Consider the following 21,755-nt stretch of genomic DNA (forward strand, 5'->3'; position numbering starts at 1 on the left):
CAAAAGGATTCTGCAGCCAAGGACGGCGGGCGGCTAGTTTGGGGAGGGGGCGGGAGGCAGGCGGAGGGGGAGGGGGGTTGCCATCTGATTTTTTTTTTTTTTTAATTTTTATTATTTGTTTTTGTAAAGGTTTGAAAAAAAAATCAGGAGATCTCCAGCAAAAGGAGGGAAAATATCTAATTTTCATCGCAAAATTAGCTAGGGCGAGAGCAAAGGGCTGAGCTAATTGTAGCCTAATCCTCTGCCCTGGAGGCGTTTGCAAAGCCCTGAGCAAGAATTCGCTTTTTTTCCTCCTCTTCTCCCTTCCCTCTGTTATTTAGAGACGGGATTATTGCCTTTCTTCTCATAACAGCCTCGGCAGTTTCATTTTAAGGCTTCCCCCCCCCCCCTCCACACACACACACACAAAATAAACAGAAGAAGCATTAAAAAGAGAAAGAGGGAGAAGAAGCAGCTTTTAAAATAATAATAATCACAGCAGGATCTAAGGAACCAAGACAGTAATAAAAGCAAAAAACAAACCCATCAACACACAAACCCAACAGAGCCCAAAGCAAAAGGGGGGTCTGCAGATCTCTCTTCTGTGCTCAAGGTAAGGAAAGCTGCTCGCCTCTAACTGCTGCTCTGGCTCTCCCCCTGCATGGACTGGGGAATGCGCTGCGCATTGCATGGCTTTTTTTTTTTTTTTGGAAAGTGCCTCTTCTTGAAACTAACTCAGATCTTGGCTCTGGAGAAGAGACAGAGGGTTTTTTTTAAAGCTACAGGATCCATTTTCATCCACCCTCCTTTGATAGCGCTGGTGCTCTGTGTGTGTGTGTGTGCGTGCGTGCAAACTGCATGCATGTGTGTGTGGTTTGTTTCCTTTTTCTAAAGCATGGCCAGTTTTGCTGGAGCCCCGATGGCCGGGGTTCCTAGGCTACTGCTGCCACCCTAGCCTCAGCATTGAAGAAGGCAAAGGATCCGGGGGCAAAGCCACCGCGCGGAGGAGACAGAGCTAATTGGGTCCCGGGCTTTTGAATGGTACACAAGGAGCACTGGCAACAATTGCACTTCCCAAAAGGGCAGCTGCAATAGCAGCAGCCGCTGCCACCGCGTTGTGGGGTTGGGAGGCGGGATCCGGGGCTTGGGGTTTGGTTTTTCCTTGCACTGTTTGTTTGAAGGGAGGGAGATCTTTGCTGGTGGGGGACGCGGGGGCTTGTTGATTGTTTTTGGTGTGATTTCCCCCTTTTGCTTTCAGGGGAGATCTTCTTGGTTGTGGTGGAGACTCTGGATCTGTCTCCTTTGGGGTTGTCTCTAGGGTATCTACACACAAAGGGGGAAGGCAGATGACAAAGCTTAGTATGGAAAACACGGGCGGTCTGTGAATGAAACTCTGGCGCCAGTCAGAGAGTGGAAGGCTTGATTTGGTGTAGACTTCAAAGCACTCTAGGCTATAGTTTGCATTTCTGTTCCTACATGTAATGTGGCACACTTCTGCAAAATTCAGACATTGGGCTGCCTAATGATCTCCACCATTGGTTGCACATAAAACATAGAGGGTCGGAGGTGCAGATTCTTTTCCCTGCCTTCATCTAGGGCATCTCCTTTCTTGTTATGTGAGACTAAGTAAGGGACGCCATGTTGTGCTTTTTTTTTTTTTCCTTTCTTTTTTTTTTTTTTTTGCATTTTACCTTTGGGCATTGCTGTATATTTCAAACAAAAAAGCCAGAAGTTTAGTGGCCGGTGTGCATTGCTTACTGGTGATTTCCCTGACCATCGGCAGGGAAAGGCATTTGAGTGACGTGAAACTTACACTAAATAGATTGGAGAGTACCAGGAATGGGGGGAGGAGAGTGGGGGAAAGGAGTTGGGGTTTTTTTTTTTTAACAAGAGCTCAACAACCTAACTGCCCCCCCCCCCCCAAAAAAAAAAAGTTTCTGACTAGTCCACTGCCTAGAGAATGTCCAGTATTTTCTGTTTGCAGTGTTAAGTTGTGTGCAAATGCTTATGGACTTTATTTTGTAACCTATTGGGCAAGGTTTTAAAATAACCTGATCGCTTCTTTGTCTTAGGTTTGTTTCACAAAATAAACACTCGTCTCAAAGTCGCTTAAGAGGCAGATTCTGGATATTATCATGTTTACGTGTTTAGAGAGACAGAGCTATTGCTGCTCTCTTTAATTGTGACCCTCTGGCTGGGCTGAATCCTACCAACCTGGATATACAGACATTGCCATGAAGCCACGAGAGTGCAAGGTTAAGTTCTTTAGCTGGTTATTCCCAAAAGTGCTTGAAATGGGGTGTTGGGGGGGGGGGGGAGGGCTGAAACGGTGGTTTTACTCTTAGTGCTACACTAGATCTGCTGTTAAAGAAAGAAAGGTCGGGGGTGGGAGAACCTTCAACGAGAATCCAATAAAGGAACCAGTCAGAGAACAGATGTTGGTGCTGATCTCATTAAAGACGAGTCAGTGGTCCTGCAGCAGACTGGACTTTGTGCCTTTGATGCACACACAGCTCGCTGGCTGCATATGGGTTGAAAGATGCCCCTTTCAACATCTTGCAGAAAGAGCTGTTTCATGGCAAGTCCTTAAACCTGCAGTTTTCATTTCATGTCTTAAATGTGCATGAAGGAATTAAACTGCACGAGTGAATAACAGCATTAGTTTCAATTAATTTTTATCCTAGCAACAATAAACTTTAGAAACAAAGCACTTTTACATCCTTAATTAGTCTTGGTTCCCATCTGTAGTCTTTTAAGTGTCTGTTTCTTGATTTAACTTTCAGCCCTCCTTCAGAGCTGCTTTCTTTTTCATTCTTTTCCTTTTTTTCCCCCCCTCTTGTTATCCCTTCCAGACTGTTTCTTGTTTCTCTTCTGCAACCTTTCACCTCCCTTGTCCCTATCTCTCTGCCTTGCTCCGATCCATTTATTTCTACTGTATTTTCCCAACATCAACAGCAGTATTGGTTACCATGGCCCTAAGCTATATGCAGAGGTGGGAAAGCTTCATCCGCCCAAAAGTTCTTACACTTTTGAAGTCTTTCTTTTAGTAGGATCTGAAATGTATCATCTAGAGTGTGTATTAAATGAACGGTATTCCTGTAGGCTTCAGAGCAAGAAAGGCAACACCCTGGAAAATTCGGCAGTCTTTCAGCATTCTCTGCCCTGGGGTGATAGCCCTGGGCATGGAGCTGAATGGAGCTCTTACAACTGCCTTCTGTTTACCTTTTATGGTTAAAATAACAGCTTAGCAAAGAAGCAACTTCATGGAGAAACGATTCAGTGAAATCATCTCAAGCTGTAGCAGCATAGCTAGTTTAATCACCCCTAGAGAGCTGAACAACTGTGAGCACAATGGGACACAAAATCATTTTGTGTGTAAATGAGCATGGCATTGTGATTATTTCACTTTGCATGGGCAAATAGTTTTTACAAGCAGTACTTATGCAGTTATCTTAGAAAGGCAGAAAAAGATAATCTGGCTCAAAAAATCTTGGTGTGTAATGTTTGAAAAACTAAACATTCAGAAAATTTGGGAATCAGGCTCTATTGATTTTGCCTTTAGCAGGTTCCTGTGTTACTTATTAGAGCAGGGTTATTGCTTGTGCCACTAGTAGTAATGTTATACCCTTTTGTAGGCAACTAAAGAGCATGGATTATTTTACATTGTTTAATAAATGAAATTTGTTAATGTTTCTTCAATATTTACCCTTAAGGTTTTAATTTTCACATCATGATTAGGAAAACACACATATAAAAGCTTTCACAGGTATAAATACTTGTAAGATCCAGTTCTCTGCATTAAATAAATATATTACTTGATATGGTGACTTTTAACAGCAGTTTATATTGAGAAATACATTTAAGAAGAGAGTCAATAAAAACTAGGATTAAGGAATCAGGCATATTTATTTTTAGAATTAATGGAACTGCTTTTTACACAGTTTAGGTGGTGTTTAAGACCCATGCCCGTCGTTGATTAATTAATATAAAAATGATTGGCTTTCACAGCTTTATTAAACATTTGGGTTATTTTTATAATATTAATCTTCTCTAACTAAACAAACCTGTATTTTGATTCACCTTCTGATTCCCTCCCCCAAAATAAAAGCCTGGAACCCCTCAATAAATATGAAAATCCATACAAGGTTGTGAACTATTTTAGTTTTCCAGTGATTTTCTATAATTAAGTGTTTTTTTCAATGCAGAATGTAGCTGAGTGGTGCCAAAAGCAGAGGATTGTTCAAAAGGTCCCTCCAGTGAATAGTATAAATTAAATATCTCTACTGTATGGGTATGGCCTCACAGAGAGTCTCAGACAGTTTGTAGATCAAGGCATTTGCTGATGTACTAACATTAAACAAAATCATAAGATAGTAGCAGTGTTTAAATATGCACAAATAGATTCAGATCACTTGATCTTTAGCTTTCTGTGCATATTTTAAAAGTGGAATCTGTATTCCAAGATACGGTTAAATGTAAGACTTATTTAAAGAGTACTACAAGTTCTTTGATTTCATTTAGAAATTGTAACAAGGGGTCCAGATGAGCCCTAATTAGGCATATTTTTATGTAAAACTCCATGAGATGTATTTCCAAAGCAGCTCTGTATCCTGCAAGGTCTGTACCTTTATCATTAGTGATAATAGTTAGGGTTAGAACAAAGACAGAGTTGACATTCAGCATGCAGCTACTGACCCTTACACTTAAGTGAAGGAGTACAGAATGAACATGAGCTTGCAGGGCTCTTTGGTAGGAACACATCTTTGTCTGTGTTGGTAGAAAGATAGAGCATCCACAAATAGAAAACAGACTGTGAAAGTATGTTATTTTAAAGTTAGTTGTTTTATCTGTGATATGACATATTTCCTAAAGATTACCCACAATAGGATCTTGTGGGAAAGAAGAAAGCAACGTCTTTAGTCATTAAAGGATTCAGTCACTTTCCTTGAAGGTGGTGCTACAGTGAAAATGTTAATGCCAATTTCACATCGACTGACACAGAAGTTCTAGGACAGTGTTGATATTTTGTTCGCATTCAGTGCAGATGTCCATTCTGCATTTGAAGAGAAAAGGATGTGGATTCATAATGGGGTGATGTATTTCTGAACTAGAGTAGTTTAAAATTGTTATGAGCTGAACTAGATGAAATAAACTAACCTAAGATGTTGTGGTTTCCTTTTAAAGATGTTGAGATACATTATATTTTCAATCCCTTTCCATATATTTTGGTAACCATGTTTTTTAAGGAATCTTGTCAATTATATGTTCACTGAATGATTTGGGCAAGCATATTGTGCAAAATATTTATTGTTAAAAGAAAGGAGAGACCAATTTTAGGATTCTAAGAAATGTCACCAAACTAACCTGGAAGAATTGGACATTCACTTTGTAATACTGCATATAAAGCGTCTATCAGATGTTAGGAAGAGCCTGGACGTTTGGTAGCATGACTGCAAAAGAAAATACCAGGAAAACTAGATTACACTGAGAAATGTTTTTAACTGTAATATTTTGCATATGTTGTTCTACACATAAGTGATAGAAGGGATGGGAATTTTATAAAACTTCCAAAAGCTTGAACATTTTATCCATTTGTCATATATGTTATCTATATTATTTTTTTTTTATTCAGCTGTGTAAGACACACTGGTACCTGATAGAACTTCCAAAAGATTGAGTAGTTTTTCCATTTCTCATATATGTTACCTATAATATTTTATTTAACTTAAATCAGTTGTGTAAGACACATATTGGTATCTGGTAGAGAATCAGTCATCAGCCTTTTTTTATAGTACCTGAAGAGATTTTGGATGTTATATTTTTCCCTAGTAGTCCCTTCCACATCAAAGGGGTTTTTGAAAGTCTTTTAAATATTTTTTTATGTTAATAGAAGCAGAAATTCAGTGCATGAATTTATAAATCAGCTAAAAATCTTGACATAATTCCATTTAATTTAAAAATGTTTAAAGTAATAAATATACACATGTTCATATGTATATTTTTGATTTCTAATGCTAGATCATATGACATTTGTGAAGCTTTGTGTCATGAAAACTTTGGTCATTTTATATATATTTCTGCCATCGTTGCTTTCAGCTATTAATTTCCTTCGATTTGAAAGCTTATTAGTCCCTCATTATACCTACTATTAAGATATAACCAATAGTTATCAATTTATTTTGTAATTATTAAAAATAAAATCTAATTTTTTCATAGTTTGATGTGAAATTTACTACATGTATAAACTAAATGCCTTAGGTATTGAGGAAATCACTAATTTAGAGGTGTCTCGTTACTGAGACAAACTTGCAAAAACCCCTGAATCCCAATTCACAAATTGGTTATTCGTTTGTCAGGGGATATTTCACATCTAACACATAAGCCCGCGACCTTTAATTAGAATTTTGCAGTTTGTTTTATGCCCCTTGAGGCTGACACCTTGAAATTTTTTTTTCTTGATTTCTTATTGCTAATAAGCATCTTTCTCTTCCCCTCTGGTACTTTGAAGAAAATGATGCAAATACACTTAATTACAGTGGTGGCAATAATTTGTTAGCTGAATATGTGATCAGGCAGATGCAAAAATGATCTGATTAGATCTGTGATCACACTAGAAATAAAGGTAACACACAGTTACATTTAAGAGAAACTGTTCTTTTTTGTCTTCCATTTCCAGGAGGGAAGAAGCATGTCCCGTCTGTCTCTAACACGGTCCCCAGTTTCTCCCCTGGCTGCTCAAGGAATTCCTCTCCCAGCTCAACTCACAAAATCCAATGCTCCTGTGCATATCGATGTAGGAGGACACATGTACACCAGCAGCCTGGCTACCTTGACAAAGTATCCAGATTCCAGGTAAGACCTCAGTGTTTTCAGGCCATGTGCCTATTTATTTTCATTCCTTGGAAATATACATTTACCTGTGAGGAATATTTGGATGTGAAACACGATTTATTATATATTCACAACTTATAAATAATTCAATATCAAATTTAGAACTCTAGAGAAGTTAATGTATAGAGGAAATAAAAGACTGTAAAATATAAATATTATTTAGAGAGACAGTCTATTCATTGTCTTTCTCAACATCTCCCGCACCATACTGCTATGTTTGAAGCACCTGTTGCTGTGACTGTCCTATAATATTCACCACTATACAAATCAACTTCTTTATTTTAAAACAAACTTTAAAAAACCCTAACCCAACAGCCTGTCTTTTATATGGGTGCTCCTGGATCCATTTGTTAGCAGAAGCCCTAAAATAGCTGCAGCTGTCCTGGTTGGTAGAGTTCTTAGCTGATGTGTACTCCCTTAGTCAGCAGCAGTGATGCTAGTCATTCATTTTCAACAGAATGTCCAGCACACAATGTGTTTATTTGCAATTGCACATCAGGTCAAAATTGTGTATAATTATTGCATGCAGATTGTTTACTGTACATGCTACTGGTGAGGATTATTTAATATGGCTAGTATTTTAAGGCAGTAGAAACTGCAGAGAAACTCTTCAGTGCTCAGTTGGGGCCCAATTCTGTGAGGTGTGGAGTACCATGGAAGGAGATGCATGTGGGAGGTGCTCTGCTCTTTTCAGGATCGGGCCCTAGCCTAGCAGCTGAAGAATGTCAGTGATTTAAGTGTTAAAAGCATATTTGTTAGAGTATCTCATACAGGATACTTGTTAGCTTTAGATTTGTAACTAAATCCACCAAAATTGTTATTCTGAGATGAAAGAATAACAGATAATTTGTTTATAAGGATATGTTTCTTTTGTATAAGGGTCAAATGCCTCACATCTGGACAACAGGAAGTGCGAGTAGTACAGTACAAGGTGTTTGGTCACACTGGCTAAAGAAAGTAGTTTTGATCCCAAATACAAGCCAGGAATCAGGTCAGCAGTTTAGTTGTCACAGGTTCTGCTATCACCGTGACCTGTATTTCTGCAAAAGGACAGCCGTTTCAGTATAGAGGAACTGTATAAAGCTCCATTTTTGTTTAAGTATTTTCCCTTCAGAAGAACTAGGGATTTTTCACTGATTTGGCAGTTTCCCAAGAAGTAAATGACATTTATGGAGACACCTTGAAATGCCTCTGATGTCATAAAGCATATGGCTGTGATTTCAGTCCAAGGCTAGGGAGTGTATTGAAATGGTCTGTGGAAAAGGAACCTTAATTGAAATGCCAATATTTTAAAATTAGGCAAAAAGCCATGATTTTTCTGGAGACCATCCATTTAGAAACTTCAGTCTCGTATTTAATTGCAAGGAAGAAATCTATCCAGTGGGGAAAGATTTATAACAAAAAAACAGACGGATGTTTCACACTATAAAGAAAATATAGAGAATATCCAGCAGTTGCAGTGAAGTAGCACATCTGTTTCCACATTAAAAAAAAATCACTGCTGACATTTTAAAAAATGTGCCCCATATCAGAGTTATTTAATAGAAACTTCAACTGTGTATCTTGCAAAGTATAAATATGGTGAAAATAAATCCACAGATATTATTTAGGGATTTGGAGTTATAATACAGACTTGTTACTTCTAATTGTTGAAACAACAGAAGTGTATTCCTTTTGTTTTTTAAGCTGCAAATACAAAACAGTTACTGGCCAGACACTAGTGTATTGTATGATGTTTTGTTGTGTATTGCCTTGCATTTGTATGTGTTGTGTTATCTTTTAAGGCTTGAACTTGCAAACCCTTTCTCACTCAAGTAATCCTTGCCTCTGGCTTCAGTGAATCTTGAATCTACTAATACGAGTAAAGGTTTGTGGGATTGGACCTTTGGATCGTAAAGTTTGAATAACATCATGCAGTCAGAAAACCAAAAAGAGCAGAGACACTGTCACAGATGTAGTAAAGAGTTATTGGAGCACATATTTTGTATTTAAAGAGAGATGGATCCTGATTATTTTGTTTAATTTTGCCAGTTGGGTTCCTGCAGTGGTTCAATAGCTGATGTAAATGGTTACCCCAGTCTTTACTTAGGAGGGCCTGCTTTCATTCCCATTGAATTCAGTAGCAAAACTCCCAATGCTTCAATGTTCTGGGTCCCTCAGTGATGTTCTTGAGATAAATCCACAAAATCTTTTGTTTTCATTGCTCTCTAGAATATCTTCTATGAGGTTACAAACTGCCTTTGCAATTATCATGGATGAGAGAGGGATTCTGGGTCTTGAGTTGATGTAGGAGAAAAAGGCTATGTGTTTCTGAGTGAGACAGCTGGTAAGAGTGAAAAGCACTGTTAGCCCATGCTGCAAAGATGACATGCATGGCCACAAATGGAGGCATCGCTAATACAGAGCTTTTTGGATTACTTATACAAGATATTGAATTCTTTTCGGTTTGGCTATCAACGTTTCATAAGAGCTTCAAGTATTTGTAGACTAATCAAATTGTATAGGCCCTGGTTTAGCAAAGCACTTAAATGTGTGCTTAAGTTCTTTGCCAAATAGGCATGGATATCCCATGCTTTGCTGAATCTGAGATATAGTTACAGAAAATAAAGTTTCAGCACCCTAAAAATTAAAGTGTAGGGGATAATCTTCCTGTTTATCTGTATTACATTCTTTATTTGTTTTTGTATGCTCTGAAATCCTAAATATATTTTTAGCTCATATATATATATATATATATATATACATATATATATATACACACACACACATGCTAATGGAAAACAGAAAAATCATTAAATCATATTTATTCCTCAATTGTATTTATAATAGGCTTAATCCTGCAAGGTCCTGAACATTCTCAATTTGCATTGACTTCATTAGCAGTTGAATGTTCTCAGCATCTTGCAAGATCAGGTCTAATAAGAACAACTATGGGCATGAGAAGTTCCTGTCTATACCTGCTTTTCAGTCATCCGTCTGGTATGATATAAATTACACCTGACAGCAAACAGCTTGATACATTTCTTATTGTAATTTGTTAGGATTGACCATGCTCAACCCACTCATGGCTTTGCCGTGTTCTGCCATTCATAAATGATGTGTTTCAGCTGTAATTCATGAAAATAAAGGCCCTGATTCTGCAAACAGGACTCATGTGAGTAATTAGTGATTTGAAGTAGTGAATGAATTGAAGTCAGTGGGCCAAATTCTGCAGTCAGTTATCCTAGGGTAATTTCAGAGTGACTCTGAAAGTCTTTGTTGCTTATAGCAGCACAACTCAGAGGAAAATTTATTCCACTGATTGAATTTGCATGAGTAAAGAATGCAGGATCAGACCCAAAAGGTTTTAGTCACGTCTTCTGCCATAAACTTTTATAGGCTACATCATGGTGCACTCCTTGCAGGGGAACTTATTTTGCTATGTTATAGAAACATAAACTTCTCCACAGTGAGGGTTAACACCTGTGCCATGAGCTGCTCTGCTGTCTGACTTGAAGAAGAAAAAGGAGAAGAAGCACTTAACTAGTGTGATAAATTAGAAGCTAATTAAAGGGCCACTGTAAAAGATTCATTCTAAGTCTGTATTTCTCACTTTAATCATTATGGTACGATTATATATTTTTTCCAACTGATAGAAAAAGTATATAAACAAATAGGTTGGTCTTTCAAAGGATGAAAAGCAAAGATACTATCTCACCTATCTTGTCTCTCTCAATAATATATGCCAACATTCCAAAAATATAAGGAACAGATAAAGTAAACATGATCAAAAGCTGCACATCCATGACAGTTATGTGTAAAATTACCTCTGTGTTTCCATTATTAACCTGTGCTAATGGAGAGTTACAATTTAGGGGCTTGATCCTGTATTTCTTGTACCCCCCAAAACTTAATTGAAATTAATGAGAGCTTTGGATGTGCTAGGAGATTCGCTTTCTGCCTTGGCTGGAGCTGTGTACTGAGTGTCTCAGCTAAATTTTATTCCATTCATTTATGTTTAATACATTCTCAAAAAGCCTTAACACTGGTAGTTTGAAGTTACAGGCATGCAAAAGAAAGACACTCTTATGCACTCCCACACTCCATGTCTCATATTTAAATGAAACAGTCAAAGAAAACAGACAGGTTAATAATATTTGCCAGCCAGCTCCTCTAGAAATTTCATTCATGTTTTCACCCATACTAATTCCAGCACAGCCCTCTGACACATTGACACTTGAACACAGATTTCCACGACAGGTTGCGAAAGCTGTGAACGCCCTAGCACGTCTATAAAGTGAATTGAAAATTATACATATATATTTATCCAGTAGAATGGGACAGCTCTTTTAAAAAAGAAAAGGCCCTCATTGTACAGCCATGTACATAATATCCTATCACGTGCACATTTTGCATGGAATAAAGCGCCCATTGACTTAAATGGGAGTCGGATTAGATCCAGAATTGATATTTATGTATTGATATCTCAAAATTTTACTCATATTTTTCAGTGGAAATTTGAATTTCAATTAAAAAAAAAAAAACATTTTTCCAGAAAATGTTTCTTTTATTTCCCAACCAAATTCAATATGTATCTGCTAGGATGGGAGTGCATTCTTTATTAGTTATTCTTCTGAATCAGGTAAATACATTTACCAGAAACATCCTTCGATAATTAATATTTGTTGTATATTCTTCCATTAAAGATAAGATTTGCTCTTTTATTGTAAACCCATTAAACACCACCTAGGTTTCAATAACATTCATCCTGTGGCACAAATGAAAAAACTTCTGGAAATTTTAATTTAAAGCTGAATGACTGCAGATTTGCCTGCCATTGTAAGTGGGAACAGTGTGTAGTCCTCTCTTCATAGCCAAAGCCCTTTGTGCTTCTTTCCCCATAACCACATAAGCTAAGGAGGAAGTGTTATCTTCAGCTTTGAACGTCTTCGTTTTTCACTGGCTTTGTCCCTATCAGTGTCATGTAGATGTGGTGCTGGATATATTATTTCACAGATTTTTCACATTTGAGAACATCTCACATTTCTGCACGTACACAAACAATTCCGTGTCATTGTTATGCTTTATTTGCTAATCTGATACCAAGTTTGGACATTCTTGCTGTGTTAACTGAAAATGGAAATTATGTGCAATTAGCAAACACTGAAGCATATTGTACACTTGCAAGTAGGCTAAAATTCACTCTTTCCCACACAAGCTGTAGGCTTTAGTCAGGGAACTAAGTGGGGTGGGAATGGAATTCACTTCCTATCCCATGAACAGTCTGTGAGCCTAAAACACAGAACCTTTGAGGCCAATCCTCCATCTTATAGGCTAGATTTTATTAGAATAACATGTGCTACCCCTTCGTACCCCCTGAGCAGTAAGTAGTTCTGGCCCATTGGAACGTCAGGGTTATACTATGTTCTTTTCCCAGCTATTCCAGACTCCCTCTATATCAGTCTACCTGTGAGTCAGTGCATCCCCATCGTATGCATGTGGTATTTTGTTCCTCCATGGTGCTCACACCTCTCCGCCAGGGAGACCCATTAAGGGGTTTAACTGGAGTAAAGGACTTTAGGCAAGCCATCCATGCCATTGCGAATTTCACCTTTAGTGAGTTTTCCCATTTTAGTCAGTAATAAAGCTCTCATTGACTTCAGTGGAGTAGAACTGGGCTCTTACTCTGTAGGGATACATATCGTAATATATTATCCAAAATGCAAACATTGTATGAGTCTGATCAAGCAGCCCATATACCTACAAAATTCTAAAATGGGAGTTTTGCTTTTGCATGGAATGCAGGACCAGGCTCTTTATTTTAATACACATTATGAACTTAAAACTTACAAATTTTGAAGCAAAAACCTGAAGGATATTCTGAGGTGAATTGAATTTCCAGTTTGCCAGTTATTTTCCTCTCTTACATCAGTTTTCCTCATCTGATTAATTTTCAAGCAGAAGCCAGTTAGACCTCTGCTAAAGACATAGGAGCCACTCTTTTACAAACATTCAGCAGAGCAGGAATTAAGAGTATGGAATAAACATTACCTGCTTTTAAATCAGGTTACGTTTTTGGGTGGTAGAGACATTCAGTATTTAGTCAGAAACACAAGGTCTTCCAGTGAGTTGTTCTTCCCCTTATTGCAAGAAAACGCAGGGAGTTCTGCTGTTTAAGGCATGTTTGTGTGCAACACAGATGAGCGCAATTACAAGTGTATAAAATTTTTGTTCACAGTTTGATGTCCATGCACCTAGTTTTATGTTCACCTGCATGGAAGGAACTTGTTATTTCCTTTAATTCACACACATTTTGGGCTAAATCCTGTTACTTTTACTTGGTTATTACTTGAGCAAAGCTCCCATTGGCTTCCAGGAGAATTTTGTCTGGTAAAGTTCTGCAGGACCAAGCCAATTTCGGGTCAAATGGCGCCTGCCCGCCACAAAAAGTCTTCACAAAAACATAGAAAATGAGGGTTGCACTTACAGTGAATAAGAGCTGGAGAGAGGGGAAAGGAATTCTCACTCCCAACCAGGTGGCTTGAGGCACTGAGATTGCATACTGGTAGTTGCCCTGTTGCTTCTGCTATGTCATGAGAAGAAGATGGGGAAGGATGCCTGGATTCAGAAGCTAGGACATCTGAGTTCTGTTGCTGGTTTTCTGAAGCAAGAAATTTAACTTAATGCAGTCATCTAGCCTCTCTGTGCCTGTTTTCCCATATGTAAAAGAATGGTTTACAGGAGTGTTGTGTGATTTAATTCACTCATGTGTGCAGTGCTTTGTGATCCTCATGAAAAGTGTTATATACGTGAAAAATATTATTCAATAGTATTATATGCAGCCAGGGCTCCACACACCCTCACAATTTATGGGGCAGAGTCTAGGGTGTAGTGTATTTAATACACATTTCCTTGCCACTTCTCCAAACATACCTCTAACGTTGCTATAGAAAGAGATGGCTAGAGCAGAGCTGTGCAGAGCACGAGAAGTGCCGAAACCTACTGTATGATCTCTCCATAGTTATGAGGACGTGATTTGGCCTCTATGTAAAGAAAACAGTGGCACTAACACCCTTGCAGCTTGGAACAGTCATTTTACACCCCTTTTCACTTTCCTGCAATAAGGGGCAAAATCCTCAAGACAGCGTCTAGCCTGGGGAGCATCTAGCCTGGGCTCAGCACTGGGACAATGCAGAGTGGAAGGAATCTTTTCTCCTTCGCCCAAGAAGCTACTCTGCTGAGACTGCAGTAGGCCCCCCTAGCCTTAATGCCATCCTTCTGTGAGGTGGGGGGAATAGGAGGATCTATGTAAGAGTGGATTCTTCAGACCTGGATCTGCCCTGTCTATCGTTATCCCTTCCCTACCCAGTCCCTTTGCTGATGGCATGCAGGAAGCCCATATGGAGCAGAGCTGTGTGCTGTGCAAAAGGTGTTTTCCCCCCGCATGGCCTCTCAAATCCTGCCCCTCCTTACACAACAGAACTGCTGCGAGGGGACATTTTCCAGCCCCCGGTGTGAGGGCAGAATTTACCCAGTGGGAGTGCAACTCCTATCAACTGGATCTTAGCACTGGAGCTCTGTTCATGAATGAATTACAGGCATGATATTTACTCGTAACATTTAATGGAATTTGCAAGGAAAAAGTTGCTTAGTTGGTTTTTGCTAATCATGTTCCTCCAAATTAATATTTATCCAAGCCTAGGTTACTTGAAGACCATTGGCATAAATGGGTGTCATGTTATGTAGGGGTGGGTTGGAAAACGAGCTAATAAGGGGAGGAATCGATAGCAGTGATCACACTTATCTGATTTCTGAACATAAAAATTGTGTCTACATTGCTACCCCTGAGTAATGAGCTGCTCTAAAAATAGAATTTGAGAAGCATAAACATTTATGTTAACTTATTTGCCTAGACAGATCTGACTGACCTGGTCAATGGTCATTCAGTAGAGAGATTTATCTCTCACAACCTTTCGGTGCGGGCATGGGGTAATGCTTTTGCAAGGATCAATGTTGAGCAGTATCTCCAGCATATTAGATGCAGACCTCAGCTATCCTTGTCTTCTATATCCAACTACTCTACTTTTATTTTCCCTGAACAGACAACTTGATTGTGGTTAAGTGCAAGGCAAATGCCTCTCTCCGTTCATCTCTTTTATAATTCCCTTGAGGTGCTGCCCGCGTAAAAAATGTGTCATTACAGGCAGGTTCTTGGTTCCAGAAAGGGTTCTGGAAACCATCGTTAGACCTCACAAACGATGAAGTTAAGGGGATCTAACTCATGCTACTATCCTGACCTGTTACTGAGTCTGATGTTGTAAAACACCCATTAGTCGGACCAGTTCTTTGTCATTTGGGGAATTACACTGATTTTCCTTATTTTTTCTATGGCTGCCACTACCCAGGATGCCCATCTTACCCTTTCATGGGACAGGGCACAGTGGCACCAACAGCACAGAATAAGGATTTACGTGGCACTGCAAGTGGCGCATGAAAGCACCAGCATGAACAGAACAGTTTAAGAAAATTCTCCCACAGTGCGAGTGGAGGTTGTTTTCGTGTTGATGAATCTGTGTTGAACTGATTCTGTCTATGATCACTGTGACACAGTGGCTTTATACGCAAAACAAAGGGGATTCTCCTTTATTGATTTTTCTCTTTTAATGCTGTGCATCCAACACACTCACCCACCCTGTATAGAGGAGTTATGTAACGATGAATATACAGTGGCATTCCATTGGAAATCATATCCTGAGGTCATAGTTACCCATCGTAAAAATGCAGTAAAGTGGTGTTACCTCTTGATATTTGGACTTTAAATGTATTTCACTGCCATTTGTCCACACAAGTCAAGTTTTGATTTATATAGACCCTATCATGGCATGCAGACACAGTCTATTTAGAGTAATATTTCATTAACTCCTCAGAATGTTTGTAAAATACACTCTCTGGACTATGAAGATGAGGAGTATGTTTTGTAAGGAGCATGATATGAAATGAATTTGTCTCTAGGCCTAGCTTAATTATTTTAATCATCCCACTGGTGATTACTATAGGTGTCTTTCTGTATTTATATATTGTGACCTACATGCATGTGTTCATTTATGAAAGCTAAGATTTAAAAAGCCATTGGGCCATATTAATTCATGGAGTAACTCCACTGAAATAAATGGAGGTAAGCCAGGGATTAAGTTGGTCCATTGGGCCAAATCTTGGTCTCACTGAAGTCAATGTGAGTTTTGCCATTGTCTTCATTTGTCCTATTATCTTTTAAAAATTACTTGCAAAATACATTGGGCCAATTTCATCCCTGCTGTAACCTGTTGACCTCAGTGGAGTTACACCAGGGATGAGCATGTCCCATTATTTTGTGCAGAAGAAAATAAACAGAACTTGAAAATTATATTAAGGTGCTGTTTTTGGACAGAGCAGTCTTCACAAAGAAAGTTTTAGGTGTGTGGCCAAAAGGCATGTAAAATTACTGACTTGTGTCCTGATGGTTACATGCACGTAGCTTTCTATATTAGAGGACCTAATCCTTCCCTTACATAGACTTTATCCAGTTTAACTTCATTGAGTTCAATGGAGTTACTCCAGATTTACACCAATGTAAGAGAAATCAGAATCAGGCCTAGTGTGTTCATGGGTTAATAAAGCCTTCAAAAGCCAAATGCACATTTCAGTGGAATAAATATGGAAGCATGCCAGATACAAGATGGAAAGAAAGAAAAAGTATGAGAGTATAGACCTATTGAGCACTGAGCCACAGCATTCTGTACAAAGTAGGGCTTCTAGCTAACACAGCTAAAGCCACATTAATCGTTATGTTACTGATTTGGGCAGATTTCCCTACCACGTGAATTTAATAATAACTAGATAACAATACCTATCCCTTATACACTCTAGCATTTTACGTTGTCAAAGGACTTTACTAACATTAAGTAATTACTCCTGGCATGCTTAGCTGTGATCTTGGGAGGTAAGTAATATTTTACTTCATTCATCCCTGATATATAACTCCATTGACATCAATAGTTACATCAGGAATGAATATGGCCCACTGTCTCCATTTTATAGAGGGGGACACTGCAGAGCTGGAATTAGATCTCAGGAGTTACTGACTGCCAAGCCCCTGCTCAGTCCATGTAGCTCACTCTCTCCATCTTCTAATCTGTAATTTTTCATTTTTTCATTATTTTTTATATTCTCACATTCAAAGTTGACTGTTTCCTTGATTTGTTCTTATTCGCAATTTTCTCAAGCAGGCTGGTTATTAGCCTAGGGTGCATGCACTTTCACTCTGTATTGATGCAATCAGTGTGACTACAGTTCGCCTATTAGAGCTGGTGTACAGGATGCATAGGCTAGGCAGAGGTATTCTAGGTTCACATGTACTATGTTGTTTTCACTCTGCTGCAGTATGTATGAGTTCAAAGGCTAAAATTGCTGCTTTTTATCTGCTGAGGACCACATAAAGCAATACCTGAAAGGAATCCTGCACGTGGATAGTGGGAAGCTATTATGAAGCATTTGCTGATACACATATATAGAAAGGATTGGTTGGCAAGAATTGGAAAAATGAAATTTGCAACATAAAGCTGAAACGATGAAGGAATCACAGTCCAAAAGGCAGGCTCCTGTTACGTCTTTGTTCTAATGGAGTGCAGATGCTACCCAGTGCTGGCAGGTAATCCATTTAGAACTATAGAAGCTTTTGCAGCAGCAAATATCTCTCTTGGGAAAGTAGACAATGAAAAACTCAGGGAATCTTTACCATTTTTTGTGTTGTATGTTCTGTAGGTGTTTTGCCTTCCACTGGCTAGTGAGTTGCATAGTATTATCTACATCAAAGGCTGAAGCTTTGCAGTTGGGAAAGGTGAAAGATGTCGGAGGCACTGGGCCAAACTCTGCACTCACATAAATTCCATATAGCCTCACTGAGACAAAATAATGGCTGGCATTCTACTATAATGGAGTTACACTAGGGATTAATTTGGCCCATTGACGTCACTGAGGTTGTGGGGATGTGAATGAGGGCAGAGTTTGGCCCACTAATGTTTATATTATAATTAGATTTCAAAAATATAATTGAAATTAAATTAAATTAATTAAATTAAAATAATCAGAATTAAATTAAATTAATTAATTAAAATCTAGTAGTGGTTTGTAAAAAAACCGAACAAATAAGCACATTTCCTTTTTTTTTTTTTTTTTTTTGTAAATACTATTTCAGTGTTAATTATATTTATTTATTGGAGGAGTTGACAGTTAAATTATGGCACTGATTCTGCTCCCAGTTAAGTTAAAGGAAGTTTTACTCTTGACTTCAGTGGGACCAGAATCAAACCCATGGGTATATTATTGCATGATGAGAATCAATAGCTGTCACTCACACTGAAATGGACATGCAGTGAGATTCTACTCTCAGTTACAGCGGAGTCGATCTGGAATAACTCCACTTAGGTCAATGACTCAAGGGTTTTTTTAACTTGATTTCTTTCAAGTTTTATCAAGTTGAAGAATCGGAACCACATCTCTTAAGTAGCAGATGTATCGTTGTCTTCCCTCCTTAATGATACTGCCCTCTACATGACCTTACCTCCCAACAGCTCAGAGAGGGAGGGTCTTTCTTTCTTCTGCAGTGTAGCCATGGCATCCCTCTCATGGCACCTCCCTTTCATTTATTAACGCCATGTCTACACTTGCACTTAATGTCGGCAAAATTTTTGTCACTCGGTGTGAAAAAAACACACCTCGGAGCAACATAAGTTTTGCTGGCATAAGCACGTGTGCGCACAGCGCTGTGTTGGTGGGAGACACTCTCCCACCAACATAGCCACCACCACTCATTGAGCTGGTTTTATTATGTCGACAGGAGATCTCTCTTGTGTCGGCATAACACGGCTACCCAAGTGCTTTTAAAGTAGTGGCACATCTGCATTGGTACAGCTGTGGTCCGGTAAGCTTATAAGTGTTGACATGGCCTAAGTTCCCCCCTCTCATCCTGCAGTAGTAACAAAAAATCCACTGGAAATTCCATTTGGATTGTGTCTGTCATCTGCTGTCTGCGCTGATTCCCAAACAGAATGATTATAAACATACTGGGTGTGGAAATAAGGACCTTGTTGGGGTTGTATTCCCTTTCCATGCTACTCTACTACCAATCATTCTGGACATGTTCCGTTTCTTTAAGTGAACAGTTGGAAAAAATCCAATACAAATGTAAAAATAAATAGTAACATTATTAACTTATCAACTGAACTCCAATTCAGAAATACAAAAAGATGGGGATAGACTCAGCTTTCAAATCACGGGTATGTAGAATCAAATGAGTAGAAACAGTAGCCCTGTTCTGCTATCTGTAGTAAGTGGAGCTACAGCTCCCATGGAATTCTCTAAACTAAACTGGGATAAAACGGATACAAACGGAGGGTGTGAGTTACATGTTGGGCACAGATTAATGTAATTTGCACCAAGTTGGTAGTCAGGGGTTGTGCAAAATTAATGTACATTGCAGGATGAATGGATGGACTGCAAGAAAAGCAACTAAGGGAGAGAATGTAAGGTAAAGCAGGCTTTCCTACTTCAATGTATGTCTGTCCCATCCTTAGAACCCTAGAATACCAAATTGGTGCAACTTGTACTTGTTTTGAACACCCACTGAATGCCTGGTCCTGTTGCTCTTCCACTGTGCTGCTTTTGTGACTGTCTGACAGCCAGTGGGCCACATCTGCACCCAGATACATAGGGTAATTCCCATTTATGTCAGAGGGGCTTGTACCTGTGCAACTGAGGCAGAACTGGGCTCAACATGTAAAATTACATTTATACCCCACTGAATTTGGCCCTGTATATAACTGAGGAGCTACTAGAAATCTCTGAGAGTTTATTTTCTGATGTCCTGAAAAGCATCAGAGGAGAAAGTTGCTCCTCTAGCATATCTGTACTCAAAGAACCAGGAAAAGGTATATGACTTGATTAAAAATGGAAGGCCATACCCATGCTCCTGCCTGAAGCTAGCATATCAGGAGAACATTTAAGCAGCACCATTTACCTGTTGAAATAAGCAGCTCCATGCAGGCTACTAGGATCCAGTCCGCCTGCTAGGCAGCAAAACTGCACCTGGCAGCACCAGGGTTCCTGCACCCCTGACGGGGATGGGGAGGGATAAAACTTGCACCATTTAGGCACACAGGACGAAATCTTGGAAATTTGCCATTGACTTCATTGGGGCACAGATTTCACTCACAGCTCCCATTAACATTAAAACAAAACTAATATCTTCATGTTCCCCTGCCTCCCAAAGGGCCCGGTAGTGAACTGTTAATGTAAAGGGAAGCTGTGTGTAAATCTTCCAGTCAGCTTTGAGAATCTTAATCAGAATGTTTAATTATCTCCTGCTTAGCTGAAAGTTTCTGTAGTAAAAAAGAAGAAGGTTAACCCAGTTTTGAAGACACTGCAGATGCAGGTTGCTGTTCTTTGGGTGTGTGTTCTGGGCCCTTATGGCTCCAGGACGGGGGCAGGGGGGAAGGGTTATTTAAAATAATAGCAGTAATAGGTTTGTAAGAAGCAAGAATTTTTTGTTTGAATTGTGCATCTTCAAATGTATCCTGCCAGGTGCTGAGTGCCCTCAGCTCCCACAGGGCTCTCTGGGAGGCTAGGGAATGAAGTTGGTAATTTGGGGGTTTGTTTTTGTTTTTCATTCCAGTACTGATTTTTACATCCCAAATTTAGAACAAATTCTCTGTTAATGAAACATAAAAGACCAATCAATCTCCTGAGGATCGAACTGGAGCAGTGGGGACAATGACATTTAAAATATGGTATTTTTAACATATGGAAGTTTGTGTTATTTTTTTGAATCTTTACTAATTACTTTAATAAAAGTGCAGTTAGGACTGAATTAAAAAGACTCAAGGAGAGCTAAAGAATCAGAGTCTCATACTGGAAAAAAGCAATTTTCTTGGAAATCAAAATAACATACACATAGTTATTTGAATTTTAAAGTGATAAATTTAGAAGGAAGAAATGAGATGAGTGATCACATGTGCCTATTACACACACACACACACACACACACACCATAAAAGCAGACTCCATTGGAGCAGGCTGGGTTCTGTCCCCATTACTCTTCCTGACTAGTGCCTTACTCTGCAAACAGTTCTACTGAAAGTAATGGAACTACTCCCAGAGAGAAGTTCTGTTCACTGGGAGGAATGATAGCAGAATTGCATCCTTATTTAATGTTGTTGTGAATAAGTCATGTTCTTTGCCCTAAAGATCTAATAGTGTAAGGCCCAGTCAAGCAACCCTTATTCACATGGGCAGTTCTTACACAAGTAGATATGATAGGCCACATTCTGCTGTCAGTCAGACCAGTGCAGCTTCATAGACGCCCATGATGTTTTACGAGTGTAAATTAGAGTAGAATATGGCTATTGTCTTATACAGTACTACTGGTATGAGAGAAGCCCACCCCGCTGACTAAGGGTTGCTGGAACTGCGCTTGGATGGCTCAAGGGGGTTGTTAAATAGATGTAGGCCATTGGTTTGAGTGGGGCCCATAAGCAGTGCCAGGCTGTCTTGTGTGGCTGTTCAGTGATTTCCAATAGATGAAATAAGTTGATGTTCTTAATCCAGTTCTCAGTGGATTTGTGTCCACATCACACAAACCTCTATGATCACTGACATTCTTGCGGCAAGGACAGAATGGATCTGAAAACTGAACTACTATTTCATCCCCATAGTTGGTCTGTCCAAGGCAGGGCTGAGGCATACTGGAAGGGCAGGGTGGGAAAGCGTGCACTACTGGACCCCAGAGTGTAATGCACCTCCTGTGTGGCTTAACAAAAGGACTTTATCATGAATTCATTTGAATAAAATAATAATATTTTGGAATAAGCAGA

At 39.1% G+C, this 21,755-nt stretch overlaps 1 protein-coding gene across 3 annotated transcripts in view; it reads left to right on the plus strand.

Annotated features, from left to right (window-relative positions):
- The first annotated feature begins 455 nt into the window (after positions 1 to 455).
- KCTD15 (potassium channel tetramerization domain containing 15) overlaps positions 456 to 21,755 on the plus strand; it is a 54,816-nt gene continuing 33,516 nt past the window's right edge. For 2 of the 3 annotated variants that reach the window (XM_067540060.1, XM_067540059.1), the window contains exons 1-2: positions 884 to 1,020; positions 6,656 to 6,831. In XM_067540060.1, the coding sequence (XP_067396161.1) occupies positions 1,018 to 1,020; positions 6,656 to 6,831 (179 nt within the window). In that variant the 5' untranslated portion in view covers positions 884 to 1,017. Of the gene's footprint in view, positions 593 to 883; positions 1,021 to 6,655; positions 6,832 to 21,755 lie in introns of those variants that run through there. The other variant, XM_067540061.1, reaches the window with a different exon arrangement.

The sequence above is a fragment of the Emydura macquarii genome, unplaced genomic scaffold (assembly GCF_026122565.2).
Source record: "Emydura macquarii macquarii isolate MOO-44397 ecotype Brisbane River unplaced genomic scaffold, CSIRO-AGI_Emac_v2 contig_561, whole genome shotgun sequence".
Classification (NCBI taxonomy): Eukaryota; Metazoa; Chordata; order Testudines; family Chelidae; genus Emydura; species Emydura macquarii.